The sequence below is a fragment of the Microcaecilia unicolor genome, chromosome 7, assembly GCF_901765095.1.
Source record: "Microcaecilia unicolor chromosome 7, aMicUni1.1, whole genome shotgun sequence".
Classification (NCBI taxonomy): Eukaryota; Metazoa; Chordata; class Amphibia; order Gymnophiona; family Siphonopidae; genus Microcaecilia; species Microcaecilia unicolor.
In genome coordinates, this window is record NC_044037.1 from 304,305,556 (window position 1) to 304,325,681 (window position 20,126).

General features: G+C 45.0%; 1 protein-coding gene across 1 annotated transcript in view; it reads left to right on the forward strand.

The window, feature by feature from the left end:
* WNT10A (Wnt family member 10A) overlaps positions 1–20,126 on the forward strand; it is a 68,994-nt gene that overhangs the window by 24,253 nt on the left and 24,615 nt on the right. Inside the window, exon 3 of the mRNA XM_030209284.1 lies at positions 14,166–14,539. Coding sequence (XP_030065144.1) covers positions 14,166–14,539 — 374 coding nt within the window. The remainder of the gene's footprint in view (positions 1–14,165; positions 14,540–20,126) is intronic.

Sequence of the window (20,126 nt, forward strand, 5' to 3'; positions counted from 1 at the left end):
TTTGAAGATCTATTGAACAAATTGGTGATTTCTGCTATATAGATAAATGATTTCTAAGTGACTTTCAAGTTTTTGGGCATTACAATATTGTAATAACTGAATTGCCACATTGAGTTGGATATTCAAGAATATTTAAGAATTCTTTAGTCATTTTCTTTTATACTTTGGTTTTGAACTGTTCACCATAAGCTTTTGCATTTTTGAAGGTTTGATAAGTTTTATAAAGTGACTTAGTAGTAGTGGAGGTTTTATTTTTTTTTTTCCACTGATGGAAATACCGCCAGATTGTATTGTGTTTTTGAACCACTGGCTTTCTTACATGGAGGTCTTTCTCCACTATTTTTTGTACTTTTTGTATTGTTTTAGTTTTTGGTGTCAGGTGCTTCCCTTCCATCCAGTGACGTAGCTACAGGTGGGCCTGGGTGGGCACAGGCTCACCCATTCTTGGTTCAGGCCCACCCAGCGGCAACACCCCACATCAACATCTCTCCTAGTCCGCGGTGTCCTGGCATCCCTCCACAGCACACCTTCCAGGTATCCCCAGCACCTGAAGTGGTTTGCTATTGCTCTCTGCACCGGCCCCATAGGCTTCCATTGGCCGGGTCCCACCCTCACTGCTGTCATTTCCTGTTTCCTGTCTGGCGGGACACGACTAATGGAAGCCTGCAGGACCGGTGCAGTCAGGAATAACAAATCACTGCAGGTGCCGGGGATGCCTGTAAGGTACACCACGGAGGGGGGGGGGGGGGGGGGGGGGAGGGTATGGCATGACGTGGAAGGGCCCATCTAAGTTAACCCAGGGCTCATCCAAAATACTGGGTCTGGCTACGGCACTCCTTCCATCATTATATTTGGAGCAAATTGCCTTATTTTGTCTATTTTCAAATAGTTCATTTACCTGCTTAATCATCATCTTCCTGGGTAAATGGTTGTGGGAAATTGTCCTCATTCTATGTTCAGTCCTGCATTTTAGCAGAATCAATCTGAGGAGGGGGGAGGGGGGCTGGGATGATCACCACTGTTGAGTTTAATTATTGAAATCTCAGGAGATAATTGAGGGGACACAAGGTTGAAGTGTTGCTTAGGATCCCTAATTCTCTTCTAACTGCCCTGCAGACATCCATCCCCAGACATGTACCCCTCATGCAACCAGCCCTTAAACAGCTCCTCCCCCTGCCTGAACTCTAGATAGCCCTTTCCTCAATCTGCACCCTACATGGCTCCTCATGCAACCTGTATCCTAAACACAGGGCTCAGAGTAGACACCTGATACCTGGACTCCTCATTCTGGAACCCACACTTCTGATTTCAGTTCCTAGAAGCACAGACTATAACTCCCACAATGCCCTGGAATGTAAATTCTATAACCAGAATTGACCGAAATTCCTTATATTGGGTCAGGTGGCATCACGTTAGCTCTTCTCCACTGTACTCCCTGGCACCTTCCTTAATGTGTAGGGCACAGCAATCTTCAAACTAACTCCTGCTGCACTGGAATGAGTTGGTTCAGATATTATTTTATTTATTTTTTTAGGATTTATTCACCGCCTTTTTGAAGGAATTCACTCAAGGCGATGTACAGTAAGAATAGATCAAACATAGACAATTACAGCAGTAAAAATATTCAAAGTATGGCATAGTATACTACTTACAATGTCAACACAGTACGTAATAGAACATTTTAATGGCACACAATAAACCAATCGGAGACACGCATGTCTGAAATGCCTTGTGCCCCTCTTCCAAAAACTGCCACTGCCTGAGATACACCTCAAGGTACAGCGAGACTGCGTGTGTTCCCTTACTTGATATGGGTACATGTGAGGTGCTGCCCAGCACTGTCTGAGCTCCATCCAATCCTTTCTTTGTAAACAGACTTACGGACAGTTCAGGGTTTTGTAGCTCAATGCATTGTGGGGTTCGTAGTCCTGTGCCACAAGCAGCAGAATGCTTCAGGAGGAGTGGCAAAGCCAGATCTGATTTTTTTTTTTTGGGGGGGGGGCTTAAAATTAACCAGGGGGGGGCATAAGGCATACTGGTCTGAACTGGGCTAGTTATATATATAATGCCTTGAAGGAAGTTTGACAATGGATTGGGCAACCTTTTAATAGATTTAAAATTCAGTTATTTCAGGCACTTGCCACTACTTTTGCCAGGGCTGATGCTTTCTCTTTTCCTGCAAATTATTACTGTGCTGCATTCCCCCCCTTCTCCCCATCCTTCCCAACAGTACAGCATCTCCCCCCCACACTGCAGTATCCCCCCCCCCCCCTCTCTGAGGCGCTCACCCTGGCATTTTTCTGTAATTAGATGTGAGTGGCACTGTTTTACCAGTTCGCAGCAGCTCTATCATTCTGGAGTGCACAGGAAGCCAGAGCATAAGGTGTGTTGCAAGCTGCCCTGACTCAGAGAAGGACCCGCAGCTCAGCTCTAACTACAGGGCACAAACCAACATTCGTCCTGCTTGCTGGACTTTCCCTGCGATCGCTGCCCCCTTGGAGCAGTGGGTTGCGTTGCACTGGAGAATCTTGAGCTAAAGGTGGAGGACCAGTGCCCCATCTGTTTCCCCCCCCCTCCCCCCCCCACACACACAATGGCTACGCTGAGGCAGCTCTAGCTTAACAGCGCCTTTTCCAAAATACTTTGCATCGTGTCATGTTCCGACAGCGAATGAGGCCCCGTGACTCGTCACTGTACGGAGAGGCTGGAGGGAAGAGCTTCTGTACAAGAATGGGCAGAGAGAAACACAAGGTCCTCAGCCCACAGGGTCCAGGAGAGGCTGCTCTCCCCCCCCCCCCCCCCTTCAAAGGTAAAATACAGGTGGGAGTTGTCTCACTGCTGATAGAGGAGGGAGGCGTGTGGAAAATAACTGGATAAGTTTGGTCCTGTGCAGATGTTTTTTTTTATACTTCAAATACCTTTGCACACACATAAAGAATTCTTGTCCCTAATAAAGAATGAAGACACACCCTTCCCTGGAATACACCACCAGAGGCTCCGAATGCTCACTGCCAAAAATCCTTTCTGTACCTCTGTAGGGGTAAGGAGAGGTCATGGTGCCATCCCCATAGCTGTGCCCCCCTGCCCATTGGAGTTAGAGGTGGGACAGTGCAGGGTGCTGAACTCATCCCCTGTGCCGGAGAGTTGGACGTTTCTCTTAAGTGAGCAGGGGGTGTCTTCATGGGGGGTTCTAGAGTGAGGCTAAATTTTCACACCTCCAAGGTGCAACCGTGTCACTGTTCAATGAACTGGAACTGATCTTGTAATGTGATTTTTTTTTTTTTTGCGTGGGTTGTCACCAGAAGACTGAGCTGTTCTTGTATCCTGCGCCTGGCAGCTTTTCACGCGTTCAGGCTTGTGGTACACGTGTTCCAAGCATGGAATTCTACAGGGACAAGCAGGGTCCAGAAGTAATCCAGTGTCAGTCGGAAGACTGTGCTTCTCTCTTTAAATGTATTAGGTGATACAGAGGAAAATAAGATAAAAATCTCCTTACCATGATCCTTGGGATAACTGAAGAAAAGGCAAAAACATATCTGACACGGCATCAAGAAAGTGCCTGAGCCTTAGGAAGCTGTAAGAAAAGAGGCAGCGAGTAAACAGGATCCTGATGAGAGCTGGATGAGGAGTTGGAAGAGGCCCCCTCAGGTGAAAAGGGCTACAGAGGAAATTGGAGGGTCATGGGATAGGAGGAAAAGTCCTATTGTGGATTAAAAACTGGTTGAAGGATAGGAAACAGAGAGTGGGGTTAAATGGGCAGTATTCACAATGGAGAAGGGTAGTTAGTGGGGTTCCTCAGGGGTCTGTGCTAGGACTGCTGCTTTTTAATATATTTATAAATGATTTAGACATGGGAGTAACTAGCGAGGTAATTAAATTTGCTGATGACACAAAGTTATTCAAAGTCGTTAACTCGCGACAGGATTGTGAAAAATTACAGAAGGACCTTACGAGACTGGGAGACTGGGCGGCTAAATGGCAGATGACGTTTAATGTGAGCAAGTGCAAGGTGATGCATGTGGGGAAAAAAGAACCCGAATTATAGCTACGTCATGCAAGGTTCCACGTTAGGAGTTACGGACCAAGAAAGGGATCTGGGTGTCGTTGTCGTCGATAACACGCTGAAACCTTCTGCTCAGTGTGCTGCTGCGGCTAGGAAAGCGAATAGAATGTTGGGTATTATTAGGAAAGGTATGGAAAACAGGTGTGAGGATGTTATAATGCCATTGTATCGCTCCATGGTGCGACCGCACCTTGAGTATTGTGTTCAATTCTGGTCGCCGCATCTCAAGAAAGATATAGTAGAATTGGAAAAGGTGCAGCGAAGGGCGACTAAAATGATAGCGGGGATGGGACGACTTCCCTATGAAGAAAGACTAAGGAGGCTAGGGCTATACAGCTTGGAGAAGAGACGGCTGAGGGGAGACATGATAGAGGTATATAAAATAATGAGTGGAGTGGAACAGGTGGATGTGAAGCGTCTGTTCACGCTTTCCAAAAATACTAGGACTAGGGGGCATGCGATGAAACTACAGTCTAGTAAATTTAAAACAAATCAGAGAAACCTTAGACAGCAATTTCCTTAGCAAACAAATGCATTAAGTCTGTCCTACAGCATATTTTTTATCTGTGTTTCTGTATTTGTTAAATCGCAAGAGGATTGTGAGAAATTGCAAGACGACCTTACAAGACTGGGCATTCAAACGGCAGATGACGTTTAATGTGAGCAAGTACAAAGTGATGCATGTGGGAAAGAGGAACCCAAACCATAGCTACGTGATACAAGGTTCCACATTAGGAGTCACTGACTAAGGAAGGGATCTAGGTGTCATCATTGATGATACGTTGAAACCCTCTGTTCAATGTGCAGTGGCGACTAAGAAAGCAAATAGAATGTTAGGTATTATTAGGAAAGGAGTGGAAAACAAAAATGAGGATGTTTTGTACTTTTTTGGGAACTTGCCAGGTATTTGTGACCTGAATTGGCCACTGTTGGAAACAAGATGCAGGGCTTGATGGACCTTTGGTCTTTCCCAGTATGGCAATACTTATGTACTTATGTATGCACTTATAATGCATTTATATCGGTCCATGGTGCGACCGCACCTCGAATATTGTGTTCAATTCTGGTCACCACATCTCAAAAAAGATATAGTGGAATTAGAAAAGGTGCAGAGAAGGGCAACGAAAATGATAAAGAGGATGGGATGACTTCCGCATGAGGAAAGGCTAAACCGGCTAGGGCTCTTCAGCTTGGAGAAAAGGCGGCTGAGGGGAGATATGATAGAGGTCTATAAAATAATGAGTGGAGTGGAACGGGTAATAAACTGCTTCACAATACATTACAATACAATACATTTTATGCTGCTTATCCTAGAAATAAGTAGTGGATTTTCCCCAAGTCCATCTTAATAATGGCTTATGGACTTTTCTTTCAGGAAATTATCGAAACCTTTTTTACCACATTCTCTGGCAATGAATTTCAGAGTTTATTTACTTGTTGAGTGAAGAAATATTTTCTGCCATTTGTTTTAAATTTACTACTTTGTAGCTTCATCGCATGCCCCCTAGACCTAGTATTTTTTGGAAAGAGTAAACAAGCGATTAACATCTACCCGTTCCACTCCACTCATTATTTTATAGACCTCTATCATATCTTCCCTCAGCCATATTTTCTCCAAGCTGAAGAGCCCCAGCCGGTTTAGCCTTTCCTCATAGGGAAGTCGTCCCATCCCCTTTATCATTTTCGTTGCCCTTCTCTGCACCTTTTCTAATTCCGCTATATCTTTTTTGAGATGCGGCGACTAGAATTGAACACAATATTCGAGGTACAGTTGCACCATGGAGCGATACAAAGGCATTATAATATTCTCATTTTTGTTTTCCTTTCCTTTCCTAATAATACCTAACATTCTATTTCTTTTCATAGTCACCACTGCACACTGAGCAGAGGGTTTCAACGTATCATCAACGACGACACCTAGATCCCTTTCCTGGTTGGTGACTCCTAAAGTGGGACCTTGCATCACGTAACTGTAGTTTGGATTCCTCTTTCCCAGATGCATCACTTTGCACTTGCTCACATTAAATATCATCTGCCATGTAGACGCCCAGTCTCCCAGTCTCGTAAGGTCCTCTTGCAATTTTTCACGATTCTCTTGCGATTTAACAACTTTGAATAACTTTGTGTCATCAGCAAAATTTATGTTCTTATGTTCTGAACTCACCTGAACTCGGTTCAATAATTCTTAAGAAGTATTTTGCTACTGCATATCTCCACCACCACACCTACTTCTTTAGCCCAAAGTCAGATGAGGCATAAAAAAGGGATAGTGCATGAAGGAGTTGCCTTAATTTATTTATGGACATTCTCGTCCCGCAATCCAGGAGAAAATGCCTTGAGTTGGTAGATAAATCATTGTAGCCTCTATCCTTTTAAATTTGACTTCCTCTATCCAGGTGCCAAATATCCTTTTTTTAGATTTTTTAAGTGGAAGAACAGGTAGAAGTTGTAAAGTATAGTGAAAGACGCATGAAGGCAAGTTCTGATCTGTGGGCAGCCGTTAGAATTCTGGATGGTTTCCAGTCTCGGGTGGGTTCACCTATAGTTTAATTAGAAGAAGTACAGAAGGGAGCGAGAGTGAGGGAGGAAGGAAGGAAGAGACATGTTGGGACGGGCTGACTTTGGAGGGAAATGGAAGAGTAAGCTCTTAAACAGGTTCAGTACACTTACACAGACACATATGGAGTCTTGCGGTTGATTGAGTCTGATGACCTTAAAGCTTCCCAATAGGTAGAAAAAGCAACGGTCAAAGCCAGAAGGATGCTTAGGTGCTTAAAGAGAGGGATGACCAGCAGGAAAAAGGAGGTGATTGTGCCTTTGTATACGTTTTTGGTGAGGGCCCCATTTAGAGTATTGTGTGCAGTTCTGGAGACCACACCTACGGAAAGATATAAACAGGATGGAGTCGGTCCAGAGGACAGCTACAAAATTAGTAAGCGGTCTTGAATACAAAAAATATAGGGACGGACTTATGAACCTCAACATGTATACGCTGGAAGAGAGGAGGGAGAGAGGAGACATGATAGAGACGTTTAAATATCTCAAGGGCATTTATGTATTTATTTATTTGTAACGCTTGTACCCCGCACTTTCCCACTCATTAGCAGGTTCAATGCGGCTTACATGGTACAATAGGTTTACAAAGTAACACAGAATGGATACAGCTGTAATAAAGTGAATAAAGAGGTGGTCGTTTAGATATGGGTAGGTAAGAAGGGTAAGGAAGGAGAATGGTAGAGGTAGGGGAGAGGGAGAGGGGTGTGTTATGGGATTAGCGTATAGTTTAGTATGGGAGAGTATATTGGAAAGGTATGAGGAGGGATGTACTTAGAAAGGATAAATAGGGGAGCAAATTCCAGGTTCTGTCTTCATAATCTGATCCGGATAGCGCAGACGGGCTCATAGCTTAAGTCGGGTCATTTGTGTAGGCTTGCTTGAAGAGGTAAGTTTTTAGTAGCTTCTGGAAGAGTAGATGGTCATTGACCATTCGAATAGATCTTGGTAAGGCGATCCAGATTTGGCTGCCTATAACGGAGAAGTTGAATGAGTAATATGTTTTGTACTTAAGTCCTTTGCAATTGGGAAGATGTAAGGTGAAGAGAGCCTCTTTCAACTGAAGGAGAGCTGTGGAACGAGGGGGCATACAATGAAGTTAAGAGGGAATAGGCTTAGGAGTAATCTAAGAAAGTATTATTTCACGGAATGGGTGGTGGAGGCGTGGAATGGTCTCCCGGTGGAGGTTGTGGAGTCAAGGACTGTGTCAGAATTTGAAAAGGCATGGGATAAGCATGTGGGATCGCTTAGGAACAGGAAGAGTTAGGGGTTACAGAGGATGGCAGACTGGATGGGTCATTTGACCTTTATCTTCCGTCATGTTTCTATGTTTCTAGCTTAACTCCATATCAGCATGCCCTTTTGTCTAGTCCTGGTTTCCACACCCATACCAGTATCTTTCATTACATAACAATTTGAACCACAACACGGTACCAGGGATGATTCAGCATTTACAGTGGGAGAAAGTGCTGGCTTTCACCAGGACAGTTTGCAGTCATAAAGTTAGTTGATATGATTGTGTTCTAGGCTTTTTCATGGTTCAGTTTGGCTGTCTTGTGGTTGAGTTTGTGGATGTATCATGATAGAATCTGGGCACAGTGTTGACTGGATTTGATGAGATCCTGAGTAGATTTTGCTCTGTCATAGTTCATTGCTGGGTTTAATCTCCTTCTCTAATGAGTTGGGTTGTGTCGTTGACGGCGGCAGGTTCCCAGCAGCATTTACTTTCTTTGGGATTCAAAGTGGTTTCATTCAGTGCATAAATTCACAGGTTACAGGCATAAGGCTTCCTTTGTGAAAAGGATTCAAAACATTTACCGCTACTCTCTGTCGCCTTCCACTCAACCAGTTCCTAACCCAGCCAGTCACTTTAGGGCCCATAGTTTCCAACTTCCTTCTTACTTCTGCTTTTGTGGAGAGGGACCACATCTGCCCTTCTCCAGTCCTCTGGGACCACTCCCGACTCTAGAGAAGCATAGAAAAGGTCAGCCAGCGGAGCCACTGGAACTTCCCTAAATTCCTTCAGTATTTTCGGACGTATGCCATCTGGCTCAATCGATTTGTCCACCTTTACTACTACTATTTAACATTTCTAGAGCGCTACAAAGTGTACGCAGCGCTGTACAAACACAGAAGAAAGACAGTCCCTGCTCAAAGAGCTTACAATCTAAATAGACAAAAAGTAAAGCATTTAAATTTAAAATATTTAAGCAGTCAAGCACAAAAGAACAGTCACAGAAGGACTGAAGATGTTGAAGGGTGGTCAGTGTGATTAGGTGTAACTCTGGTTTAGGTGTAACTTTAGTTTAGCTAGCTTCTAACGAACATGGTCCTCTGAAAATCATTCCTATTTGTGTTTATCTTCTGCAGTCCTGCTCCTGGCCTTCATCTGTGAACACAGAACAGAAATATGGGAGGCGGGGCTGGTGGTTGGGAGGCAGGGATAGTGCTGGGCAGACTTATACGGTCTGTGCCAGAGCCAGTGGTGGGAGGCGGGGATAGTGCTGGACAGACTTATACGGTCTGTGCCAGAGCCAGTGGTGGGAGGCGGGGCTTGTGGTTGGGAGGCAGGGATAGTGCTGGGCAGACTTATAAGGTCTGTGCCAGAGCCGGTGGTGGGAGGCGGGGATAGTGCTGGGCAGACTTATACGGTCTGTGCCCCGAAGAGGACAGGTACAAATCAAAGTAGGGTATACACAAAAAGTAGCACATATGAGTTTGTCTTGTTGGGCAGACTGGATGGACCATGCAGGTCTTTTTCTGCCGTCATTTTCATTTACTATAGTTGTTAAACATTTCCACTTTTCCTTATCAGCTTCTATATATTTCTCCCCTTCACTTTTGAGTCTTACAATGTCACTTTTGCACTTCCTCCTATTACTAACGCAACTAAAAAAAATGTCTTGTTCCCCCATTTTACCCCATTTTATTGGCTATTTTTAAGTCCATTTGCATCTTCGTTTTCCTGACAACTCTACCGGCTTCTCTTAGCTTTTCCAGATATTTTCGCCTGACTTCCCCTTCTGTGATCTGTTGAACTTTATAAAGGCTAGCCTCTTTTTCCTTTCTTTTAGTTACTGCTTTTGAGAACCAAAATGCCCTTCTTTTCCTCTTACTTTTATTTACTTTCCTTACGAAAAGGTTTGTTGCCCTTAAAAGTTCCTTTCAATTTTTTTTCCACTGCTTTCCTACTTCCCTCAACTGTTCCCATGCAGCTCAAACCTCCTTGAGGTATTTCCCCATCTGAACGAAGTTAGTTTTTTGAAGTCTGGAACCTTCAGTTTTGAATGAACCCTCGCCACATCTATCTTAATATTATTAGGAAAGGGATGGAAAACAAAAATGGGGATATTATAATGCCACTGTATCGGTCCATGGTGCGACCGCACCTAGAGTATTGTGTTCACTTCTGGTCACCGCACCTCAAAAAAAGATATAGTGGAATTAGAGAAGGCTGACAAAGACGATTAAGGGGATGGGACGACGTTCCTGTGAGGAAAGGCTAAAGCAGCTGGGGCTCTTCAGCTTGGAGAAAAGGCGGCTGAGGGGTGATATGATAGAGGTACTTAAAATAATGAGTGGAGTGGAAAAGATAGATATGTTTACGCTTTCCAAAAATACTAGGACAAGGGGGCATGCGATGAAGCTGGAGTGCAGTAAGTTTAAAACAAATAAGAGAAAATCCTTCTTTACTCAGCGCGTAATTCGACTCTGGAATTCGTTGCCGGAGAATGTGGTTAAGGCGGTTAGCTTAGCAGAGTTTAAGAAAGGTTTGGACGGCTTCCTGAAGGAAAAGGCCATAGAATGTTATTAAATGGACGTAGGGAAAAATCCACTATTCCTGGGACAAGCAGTATAAAATGCTTTGCTCCGTGGATCTTGTCGGGTGATTGTGAGCTGGATTGGCCACTGTCGGAGACAGGCTGCTAGGCTAGATGGACCTTTGGTCTGTCCCAGTGTGGCGATGCTTATGTCTTAAACCACACCATCTGTTGATCACTGGATGCCAGATTATCACCTACTATAACATCAAAAACACTCTCCCCATTAGGAAGCACTAACTCCAGTATGGCCCCCATCTCACGCGGGTTCCATTACTAGCTGCTGGAATAGGTCCAGAATCTCTCTGCTTCTAAAAAACCCCACAACATCTGGCATATTAAAATCACCTATCGTAATACTTCTTCTTTCCCAGCTATATTTTGAATGTCTTCAATTAAATCCATGTCCACATCTTCTGTCTGTGAAGGAGATCTGTATATCACCCCAGTGTAAATACATTTGCCATTCCCTCTTTCCAGATTAACCCCCCAGAGCCTCTTCCTTTCCCTGTAGGTCCTGCAATTGTGGGGCTTTAAAATGAGCTTTCCTCTACTTTACCAACTTAACTTAGAGATGAAAAATAAAATTATAAACTTTTTGAAAGATTTTTTTGGTGCTCAAAATTTGTGACGCTCAGCCAACAAGTGGATGAGCAATTTCCATCCAATCATTTTGCTCGGAGGAGGGAAAGGTGAGTAGTGGAGTGCCTCAGGGATCGGTGCTGGGGCCCATTCTGTTCAATATATTTGTGAGTGACATTGCCGAAGGGTTACAAGGTAAAGTTTGCCTTTTTGCGGATGACACCAAGATTTGCAACAGAGTGGACACCCCGGAGGGAGTGGAAAACATGAAAAAAGATCTGAAGAAGCTGGAAAAATGGTCTAACGTTTGGCAATTAAAATTCAATGCGAAGAAATGCAAAGTGATGCACTTAGGGAGTAGAAATCCAAGGGAGGCGTATGTGTTAGGTGGGGAGAGCCTGATAGACACGGACGGGGAGAGGGATCTTGGGGTGATAGTATCTGAGGACCTAAAGGCGATGAAACAGTGCGACAAGGCGGTGGCTGTAGCGAGAAGGTTGCTAGGCTGTATAGAGAGAGGTGTGACCAGCAGAAAAAAGGAGGTTTTAATGCCCCTGTATAAGACGTTGGTGAGGCCCCACCTGGAGTATTGTGTTCAGTTTTGGAGGCCGTACCTTGCGAAGGATGTTAAAAAAATGGAAGCGGTACAAAGAAAAGCTACGAGGATGGTATGGGAGTTGCGTTCCAAGACGTATGAAGAGAGACTTGCTGACCTGAACATGTATACTCTGGAGGAAAGGAGGAACAGGGGTGATATGATACAGACGTTCAAATATTTGAAAGGTATTAATCCGCAAACGAATCTTTTCCGGAGATGGGAAGGCGGTAGAACGAGAGGACATGAAATGAGATTGAAGGGGGGCAGACTCAGGAAAGATGTCAGGAAGTATTTCTTCACGGAGAGGGTGGTGAACGCTTGGAATGCCCTCCCGCGGGAGGTGGTGGAGATGAAAACGGTAACGGAATTCAAGCATGCGTGGGACAGGCATAAAGGAATCCTGTGCAGAAGGAATGGATCCACAGAAGCTTAGCTGAAATTGGGTGGCGGGGGGAAGAGGGGTTGGTGGTTGAGAGGCTAGGATGGGGGAGGGCAGACTTATACGGGGTCTGTGCCGGAGCCGGTGATGGGAGGCGGGACTGGTGGTTGGGAGGCGGGAAATACTGCTGGACAGACTTATACGGTCTGTGCCCTGAAAAAGACAGGTACAAATCAAGGTAAGGTATACACATATGAGTTTATCGTGGGCAGACTGGATGGACCGTGCAGGTCTTTTTCTGCCGTCATCTACTATGTTACTATGTTACTATTACACCTGCTGCCCCCTTACTCTTTTAGTTTATGATCTAGTAATGAATCAGACAAAAAAGCTTGCTCCTGTTATAAATGTACTTGAAAATTCAATACACTTAGCTTTAATATGATGATACAAAAGAGCTTCTCATATTCCAATGAAACTCTTGGAACGCAGCAGTGACGAATCAAAATCCACTTGTAGATGCCAATTTCAATCTAATAATGATAAAATGCAGTGCTGATAAAAAATGCTATATAAACATGATGAATTCTTCCCAACTTACATAAGTACATAAGTATTGTATACTGGGACAGACTGAAGGTCCATCAAGCCCAGCATCCTGTTTCCAACAGTGACCAATCCAGGTCACAAGTACCTGGCAGAAACTCAAATAGTAGCAACATTCCGTGTAGAACCCCAAAGAGTACCAAGATTCCATTCAGAATCCCAAGTACATAAGTGTTGCCATACTGGGACAGACCGAAGGTCCATCAAGCCCAGCATCCTGTTTCCAACAGTGACCAATCCAGGTCACAAGTACCTGGCAAGATCCCAGAACAGTACAATACATTTTATGCTGCTTATTCTAGAAATAAGCCATGGATTTTCCCCAAGTCCATTTTAATAATGGTCTATGGACTTTTCCTTTAGGAAGCCATCCAAACCTTTTTTAAATGCTGCTAAGCTAACTGCTTTTACTACATTTTCTAGCAACGAATTCCAAAGTTTAATTGCACGTTAAGTGAAAATTTTTTTTTCTCTGATTCATTTTAAATGTACTACTTTGTAGCTTCATCGCATGCCTCCTAGTCCTAGTATTTTTGGAAAGCGCAAACAGACGCTTCACGTCCACCCGTTCAGCTCCACTCATTATTTTATAGACCTCTATCATATCTCCCCTCAGTCACCTTTTTTCCAAGCTGAAGAGCCCTAGACTCGTTAGCCTTTCCTCATAGGGAAGTCGTCCCATCCCCTTTATCATTTTCGTTGCCCTTCTCTGCACCTTTTCTAATTCCACTATATTCTAAGACTTAAATCCACGTTTCCAGAATCTCTACATGGTTGCCATGTTTTGCTCAAAGTGGCATCTTCGGGAGATTTTAAAAATCAAAGCATAAAAATATTCTCTTACAATAAACTAATCAGTAATAATACTGAAAAACATCACTCATAGGACATTTATTCTTAAAAATACTGCAGTATCATTAACATGATCTCATCCAACCTGTAATCCAAATGTCAAAACTTCTGCAAGGAAGGTGCATAAACTGGGGGGCCACTCAAAGTCATGAAACCACGCAGCTTATTAACTGCCAGAAGACGCCAGTGCATGTGCCCTGCGATAGAATTTATGTCCATTAAATTAAAGGGCACTGTGCAGACTCCACCTCTTTGTTTAAACCACCCGGTTGCAGAAATGGTGCGATGTGATCGTTTCATTCACAACCTTCTATCAATGGGGCACAGTTTAACTGGGTGTAGGCTGCAAATTAGAAAAGGTACAGAGAAGGGCGACGAAAATGATAAAGGGGATGGGACGACTTCCCTATGAGGAAAGGCTAAAGTGGCTAGGGCTCTTCAGCTTGGAGAAAAGGCGGCTGAGGGGCGATATGATAGAGCAGAGTGGAAAGGGTAGACGTGAATCATTTGTTTACTCTTTCCAAAAATACTAGGACTAGGGGGCACACGATGAAGCTGCAAAGTAGTACATTTAAATGAATCAGAGAAAATATTTCTTCACTCAGCGTGTAATTAAACTCTGGAATTCATTGCCAGAGAATGTAGTGAGTGGGATGTGAGACTTGGTATGCGTAGCATTGTGATACTTCATCTTCCTTTGATCTCTCGCAGGTTTCCGTGAGAGTGCCTTTGCGTACGCGATTGCTGCTGCTGGAGTGGTTCATGCTGTTTCCAATGCCTGCGCCATGGGTAAACTGGCTGCTTGTGGCTGTGATGAGAAACGGAGAGGGGATGAAGAGGCCTTCCGAGCCAAACTGCACCGGCTGCAGCTGGAAGCGATGAACAGGGGCAAAGGCATGGTGCATGGGGTGCTGGAGCACATGCCAGCTGATGCCCCCGGACCCCAAGACTCCTGGGAATGGGGAGGGTGCAGCCCTGATGTGGAGTACGGAGAACGCTTTTCTAAGGACTTTCTGGATTCCAGGGAAACGTTCCGGGATATTCACGCCAGGATGAGACTCCACAACAACAGAGTGGGCAGGCAGGTGAGAAAAAAACGGTGCCTATTCTCATACGTGCTTTGTGGATTCCTTGGCCAACTGGAATATCCTGTTGGCTGCAGGTTTCCTATCTCTTTCTTGTTTGGTAGCAACAGACCTGAAGTTGTGGATTTATTTATTTATTTATTTATTAGGATTTATTTACTGCCTTTTTGAAGGAATTCACTCAAGGCGGTGTACAGTAAGAATAAATCAAACATGAGCAATAGACAATTACAGCAAATAACAAAGTATGGCGTGGAGGGGCATAATTGAACGCGAACGCCCATCTCCATGGGCGTCTATCTCTGAGAACAGGTACATGAAGGGACGGGACAGACTGTATTTTTGAAAGAAATGGGCGTCCATTTTTTTTTTCGATAATACGGTTTGTGCCAGGCAAATGCATTGGATTTGTGCGGATTTGAGCTGGGCGGTTTCGTTTTTCAGTGATAATAGAAACCAAAGGCGCCCAGCTCAAAAATGAACAAATCCAAGGCATTGGATTGTAGGAGGGGCCAGGATTCATAGTGCACTGGTCCCCCTCACATGCCAGGACACCAACCAGGCACCCTAGAGGGCACTTGTAACAATTTAAAAAAAAAGTAAAATACCTCCCAAGTCCTTAGCTACTACTACTATTACTACTGTTTAGCATTTCTATAGCACTACAAAGCGTACGCAGCGATGGGTGCTGAGCCCCTCAAATCCCTCCCCCAAAACCGACTCCCCACAACTCTACACCATTACCATAGCCCTTATGGCTGAAGGGGGGCACCTAGATGTGGGTACAGTGGGTTTTGGGGGCGGTTTGGAGCGCTCCCATTTACCACCGCAAGTGCAACAGGTGGGGGGTGGGGGTGGGGGGTGGGCCTGGGTCCACCTGGCTGACGTCCACTGCACCCACTAACAACTGCTCCAGGGACCTGCATACTGCTGTCATGGACCCGAGTATGACATTTGAGGCTGGCATACAGGCTGGAAAAAAAGTTTTGAAAGTTCTTTTTTTTTAGTGGGAGGGGGTTAGTGACCACTGGGGGAGTCAGGGGAGGGGATCCCCGATTCCTTCCGGTGGTCATCTGGGCAGTTGGGGCACTTTTTTGGGGGCTTGTTCGTGAGGAAAAAGGTTCCAGAAAAAGTGACCCAACATCTTGCTAAAAACGCTTTTCTTTTTTCCATTATCGGCTGAGGGCGCCTATCTCTGCTCAGCCGATAAACACGCCCCAGTCCCGCCTTCACCACGCCTCCAACACGCCCTGTCAACTTTGTTCATTCCTACGACAGATTGCAGTTGAAGGCGCCCAAAATCAGCTTTTGATTATACCGATTTGGGCGCCCACCGGAGAAAGGCACCCATTTCCCGATTTGGGTCGAAATATGGGCGTCCATCACTTTCGAAAATAAGGCTGATAGTATACTACTTACAATGTCAACACAATACGTAATAGAACATTTTAATTGACAGTGTAGGGTAGAAGCAAAGATGGAACATATAGATAGGTAAGCGAGTAAGAGGAGTTAGAAAGTAAGGTGACTATTTTTCAAGAAAGGTGCACATGAGGTCAGAGAGATGGTTAACATATAGAAAGGTAAGAGATTTAGTAAGCTTCAGATTTCTATCCTAGTGTAAAGCTTTTAAATTTACGCCTTATCTTCTGGTGTAGATGGATTAATCTTACTGGAACGCTCTCCATGTGGTGAAGGAAACCAACATAGCGCAGGAGTCCACGGGTATGACTTTGACTTTAGAACCCTATAGTGCCTTATTCCTATGGAAATACCCTGGATTAGCCAATGTATACACAGAAGAACCGAAGCCCTCACAGATCCAAGGATGCACGAAAAAACAATGAAGGTGACTCCAAAAAAAAAAATGCACAGAAGATGCTTTCCAAGCGTCTTAAAGTGTATTGTCCCACAGAGAAGACTCAACACAGCCGTGTTTGGGCCTATCTGGCCTGCTTCACGAGACTCCAGATGTTGTCTGTATGGTCGTGGATTTGGTTTTATACTACGGACGCTCTGATGTCAGTACTGCAAAGTGGAACTTAGACGATATAGTTGCGAATTCTTGGCGCACAGTGATTCCCGCCAAGGTTAGCGGTAAAGACGAACATATTCTAACTACAGCACACTTTTCCATAGCAGTCTTTCATGATCAGACAGACGACATCTGGAGACTCCTGAAACAGGCCAGATAGGCCGAAACATGGCCGTGTTGAGTCTTATTTGTGGGACAATAAAATTTAAGATGCTTGGAAAGCATCGTCTGTCCATTTTTTTTGAGTCACCTTCGCTGTTCTCTTGTGTAATACTCTGGATTAAACACATTGGGACTGCTATTTAAAGCAATTTAAGCGTGCTAATATTTTTAATGGCCATGTGTTAATGGCAACATTAGCGCATATATAGTAACATAGCAGATGACAGCAGAAAAAGACCTGCATGGTCCATCCAGTCTGCCCAAGACAAACTCATATGTGTATACCTTACCTTGAATTTGTACCTGTCCTTTTCAGGGCACAGACCGTATAAGTCTGCCCAGCAGTATTTCCCGCCTCCCAACCACCAGTCCCGCCTCCCATCATTGGCTCTGGTACAGACCGTATGTCTGCCCTCCCCTATCCTAGCCTCCCAACCACCAACCCCTTTTCCCCCCACCTGCTCCGCCACTCAATTTCAGCTAAGCTTCTGAGGATCCATTCCTTCTGCACAGGATTCCTCTATGCATATCCCACGCATGTTTGAACTCCGTTACCGTTTTCATCTCCACCACCTCCCACGGGAGGGCATTCCAAGCGTCCACCACCCTCTCTGTGAAATAGCCATTAATTTAAAAATTTGAAAAGCAGCCATTTTATTGCTGTGGTAAAAATGGCCTTACCGCCCAGAAAAGCCTCGTGTAAGGACACGCTATGGACCCACTTTTTACTGCAGCTTAGTAAAAAGGCCCCTAAGTCACTTACTCGCTTTGTTGCAGACGCGTGCGTAGCAGTGGTGTAGGCAGAAATTTTTAACAGGGGGTGCACACCCCAAGCCCCCCCCCCCCCCCACACCCCCCTGGTAAATCATCTCATCCCACTCCAGTCCTAACCTGGGCAGTGGCAGTGGCATCATACTAGCTTATTTTTGAAAGGGAAGGACGCCCATCTTCTGACACAAATCGAGAGATGGGCGTCTTTCTCCCGAGGTCGCCCGAATCGGCATAATCGAAAGCCGATTTTTTTTTGTCCTCAAGTGCTTTCCGTCGCAGGGATGACCAAAGTTCACGGGGGTGTGTGGGCAGTGTACCGAAGGCGGGATGGGGGCGTGGTTAAGAGATGGACATCCTCGACTGATAATGGAAAAAAGAAGGGCGTCCCTCACGAGCATTTGGTCGACTTTACTTGGTCCCTTTTTTTTCACAACCAAGCCTCAAAAAGGTGCCCGAACTGACCAGATGACCACCGGAGAGAATCGGGGATGACCTCCCCTTACTCCCCAAGTGGTCACAAACCCCCTCCCACTCTAAAAAAAAATTAAAAAACATTTTTTTCCAGCCTCTATGCCAGCCTCAAACGTCATACCCAGCTCCTTGACAGCAGTATGCAGGTCACTGGAGCAGTTTTTAGTGGGTGCAGTGCACTTCAGGCAGGCGGACTCAGGCCCATCCCCTCCCTACCTATTACGTTTGTGGAGGAAACAGCGAGCCCTCCGAAATCCGCCACAAACCCACTGTACCCACATGTAGGTGCCCCCTTCATCCCTATGGGCTATGGTAGTGATGTATAGTTGTGGGGAGTGGGTTGGGGGGGGGGGGGGGTTGGGGGTTACAATCAAAGTGGTTTACATGATGGAAAGATGTTTGTCCAGATGATGAAAAAATGAAATCCCGGAACTGGTCAGTGTTGTCAGGGATTCGTCTGACGAATGATTTTAACTCTACATAAGTACATAAGTATTGCCATACTGGGAAAGACCAAAGGTCCATCAAGCCCAGCATCCTGTTTCCAACAGTGGCCAATCCAGGTCACAATATACCTGGCAAGATCTAAAAACTCTAAAAACCAAAAGATTATGTTGAATAAAATTGCATGGATATAGCTTCAAGAAATCATCTAAATGAGAAAGGAATTCAGAATGGGTATATAATGTACTATGTACACAATTTAACAGCAGGATTGTTGAACACTATTGGGCTCATTTTCGAAAGATGGACGTCCTTCTCCCAGGGACGTCCAAATCGGTATAATCGAAACCCGATTTAGGACATCTCCAACTGCACTCCGTCACAGGGACGGTCAAAGTTCAAGGGGGCGTGTAGGAGGCATAGCAAAGGCGGTACTTGGGGGTGCCTAACACTTGGATGTCCTTGACCCATAATAAAAAAAAACAAAGACGTCCCTGACGAGCACTTGGACATTTTCACCCGGACCTGTTGTTCTTATGACTAAGGCACAAAAAGGTGCCCGAAATGATCAGATGACCACCAGAGGGAATCGGGGATGACATCCCCTTACTCCCCCAGTGGTCACTAACCCCCTCCCACCCTAAAAAACATCTTTAAAAATATTTTGTGCCGGCCTCAGATGTCATACTCAGGTCCGTGACAGCAGTATGTAGGTCCCTGGAGCAGTTTTAGTGGGTGCAGCACACTTCAGACAGGCGGACCCAGCCCCATCCCCACCCTACCTGTTACGTTTGTGGAGGAAACAGCGAGCCCTCCAAAACCCACCACAAACCCACTGTACCCACATCTAGGTGCCCCCCTTCATCCGTAAGGGCTATGGTAGTGGTGTACAGTTGGGGGTAGTGGGTTTTGGGCGGCTCAGCACACAAGGTAAGGGAGCTATGTTCCTGGGAGCATTTTATGAAGTCCACTGCATTGCTCCCTAGGGTGCCCGGTTGGTGTCCTGGCATGTCAGGGGGACCAGTGCACTACGAATGCTGGCTCCTCCCATGACCAAATGGCTTGGATTTGGTCATTTTTTACATGGACCTCTTTGGTTTCGAAAATCGCCGAAAATCAGAAACGTCCATGTCTAGGGATATCCAAATCTAGGGATGACAAAATTTAAGGATTTGCATGTCCCTGACGGTATTTTTGAAACGAAAGATGGACATCCATCTTGTTTGGAAAATACGGGTTTCCCCACCCCTGGATTTGGACGTTTTGCAAGGACGTCCAAATCGCAACTAGGACGTCCCTTTCGAAAATGCCCCTCCACGAGGACATGCAGAGAAGATTTTCTACTCATTTTCCATCATAAAATCTTCACTTTTTTAATGAAGTTGACCACGTTGTCAAGATGGAATTCTTTTTGATTTCTTCTGTTTTGTTCATTCTCTCTTTTTTTGAAGTATGTACGATGAATCTCCCATGCAGGCCCCATTTTAGACAGAATGTGGAAACTGGAATTGAGACGACCAGGCCAGGGTGTGTCAGATTCCAGTGACGTAGAGTCTTTCCTAAAGTATATGTAGGAAATGCACAAATAACCAGCGGTTGTGTGTGGCGGGAAAAACCATTATACAATCGTTGATGTGTAAAACATCAGCAGAGGCAGCTCGGCAACTTCTGTATGTAAACTGGTAATTCCGAGCTGTGCCGATA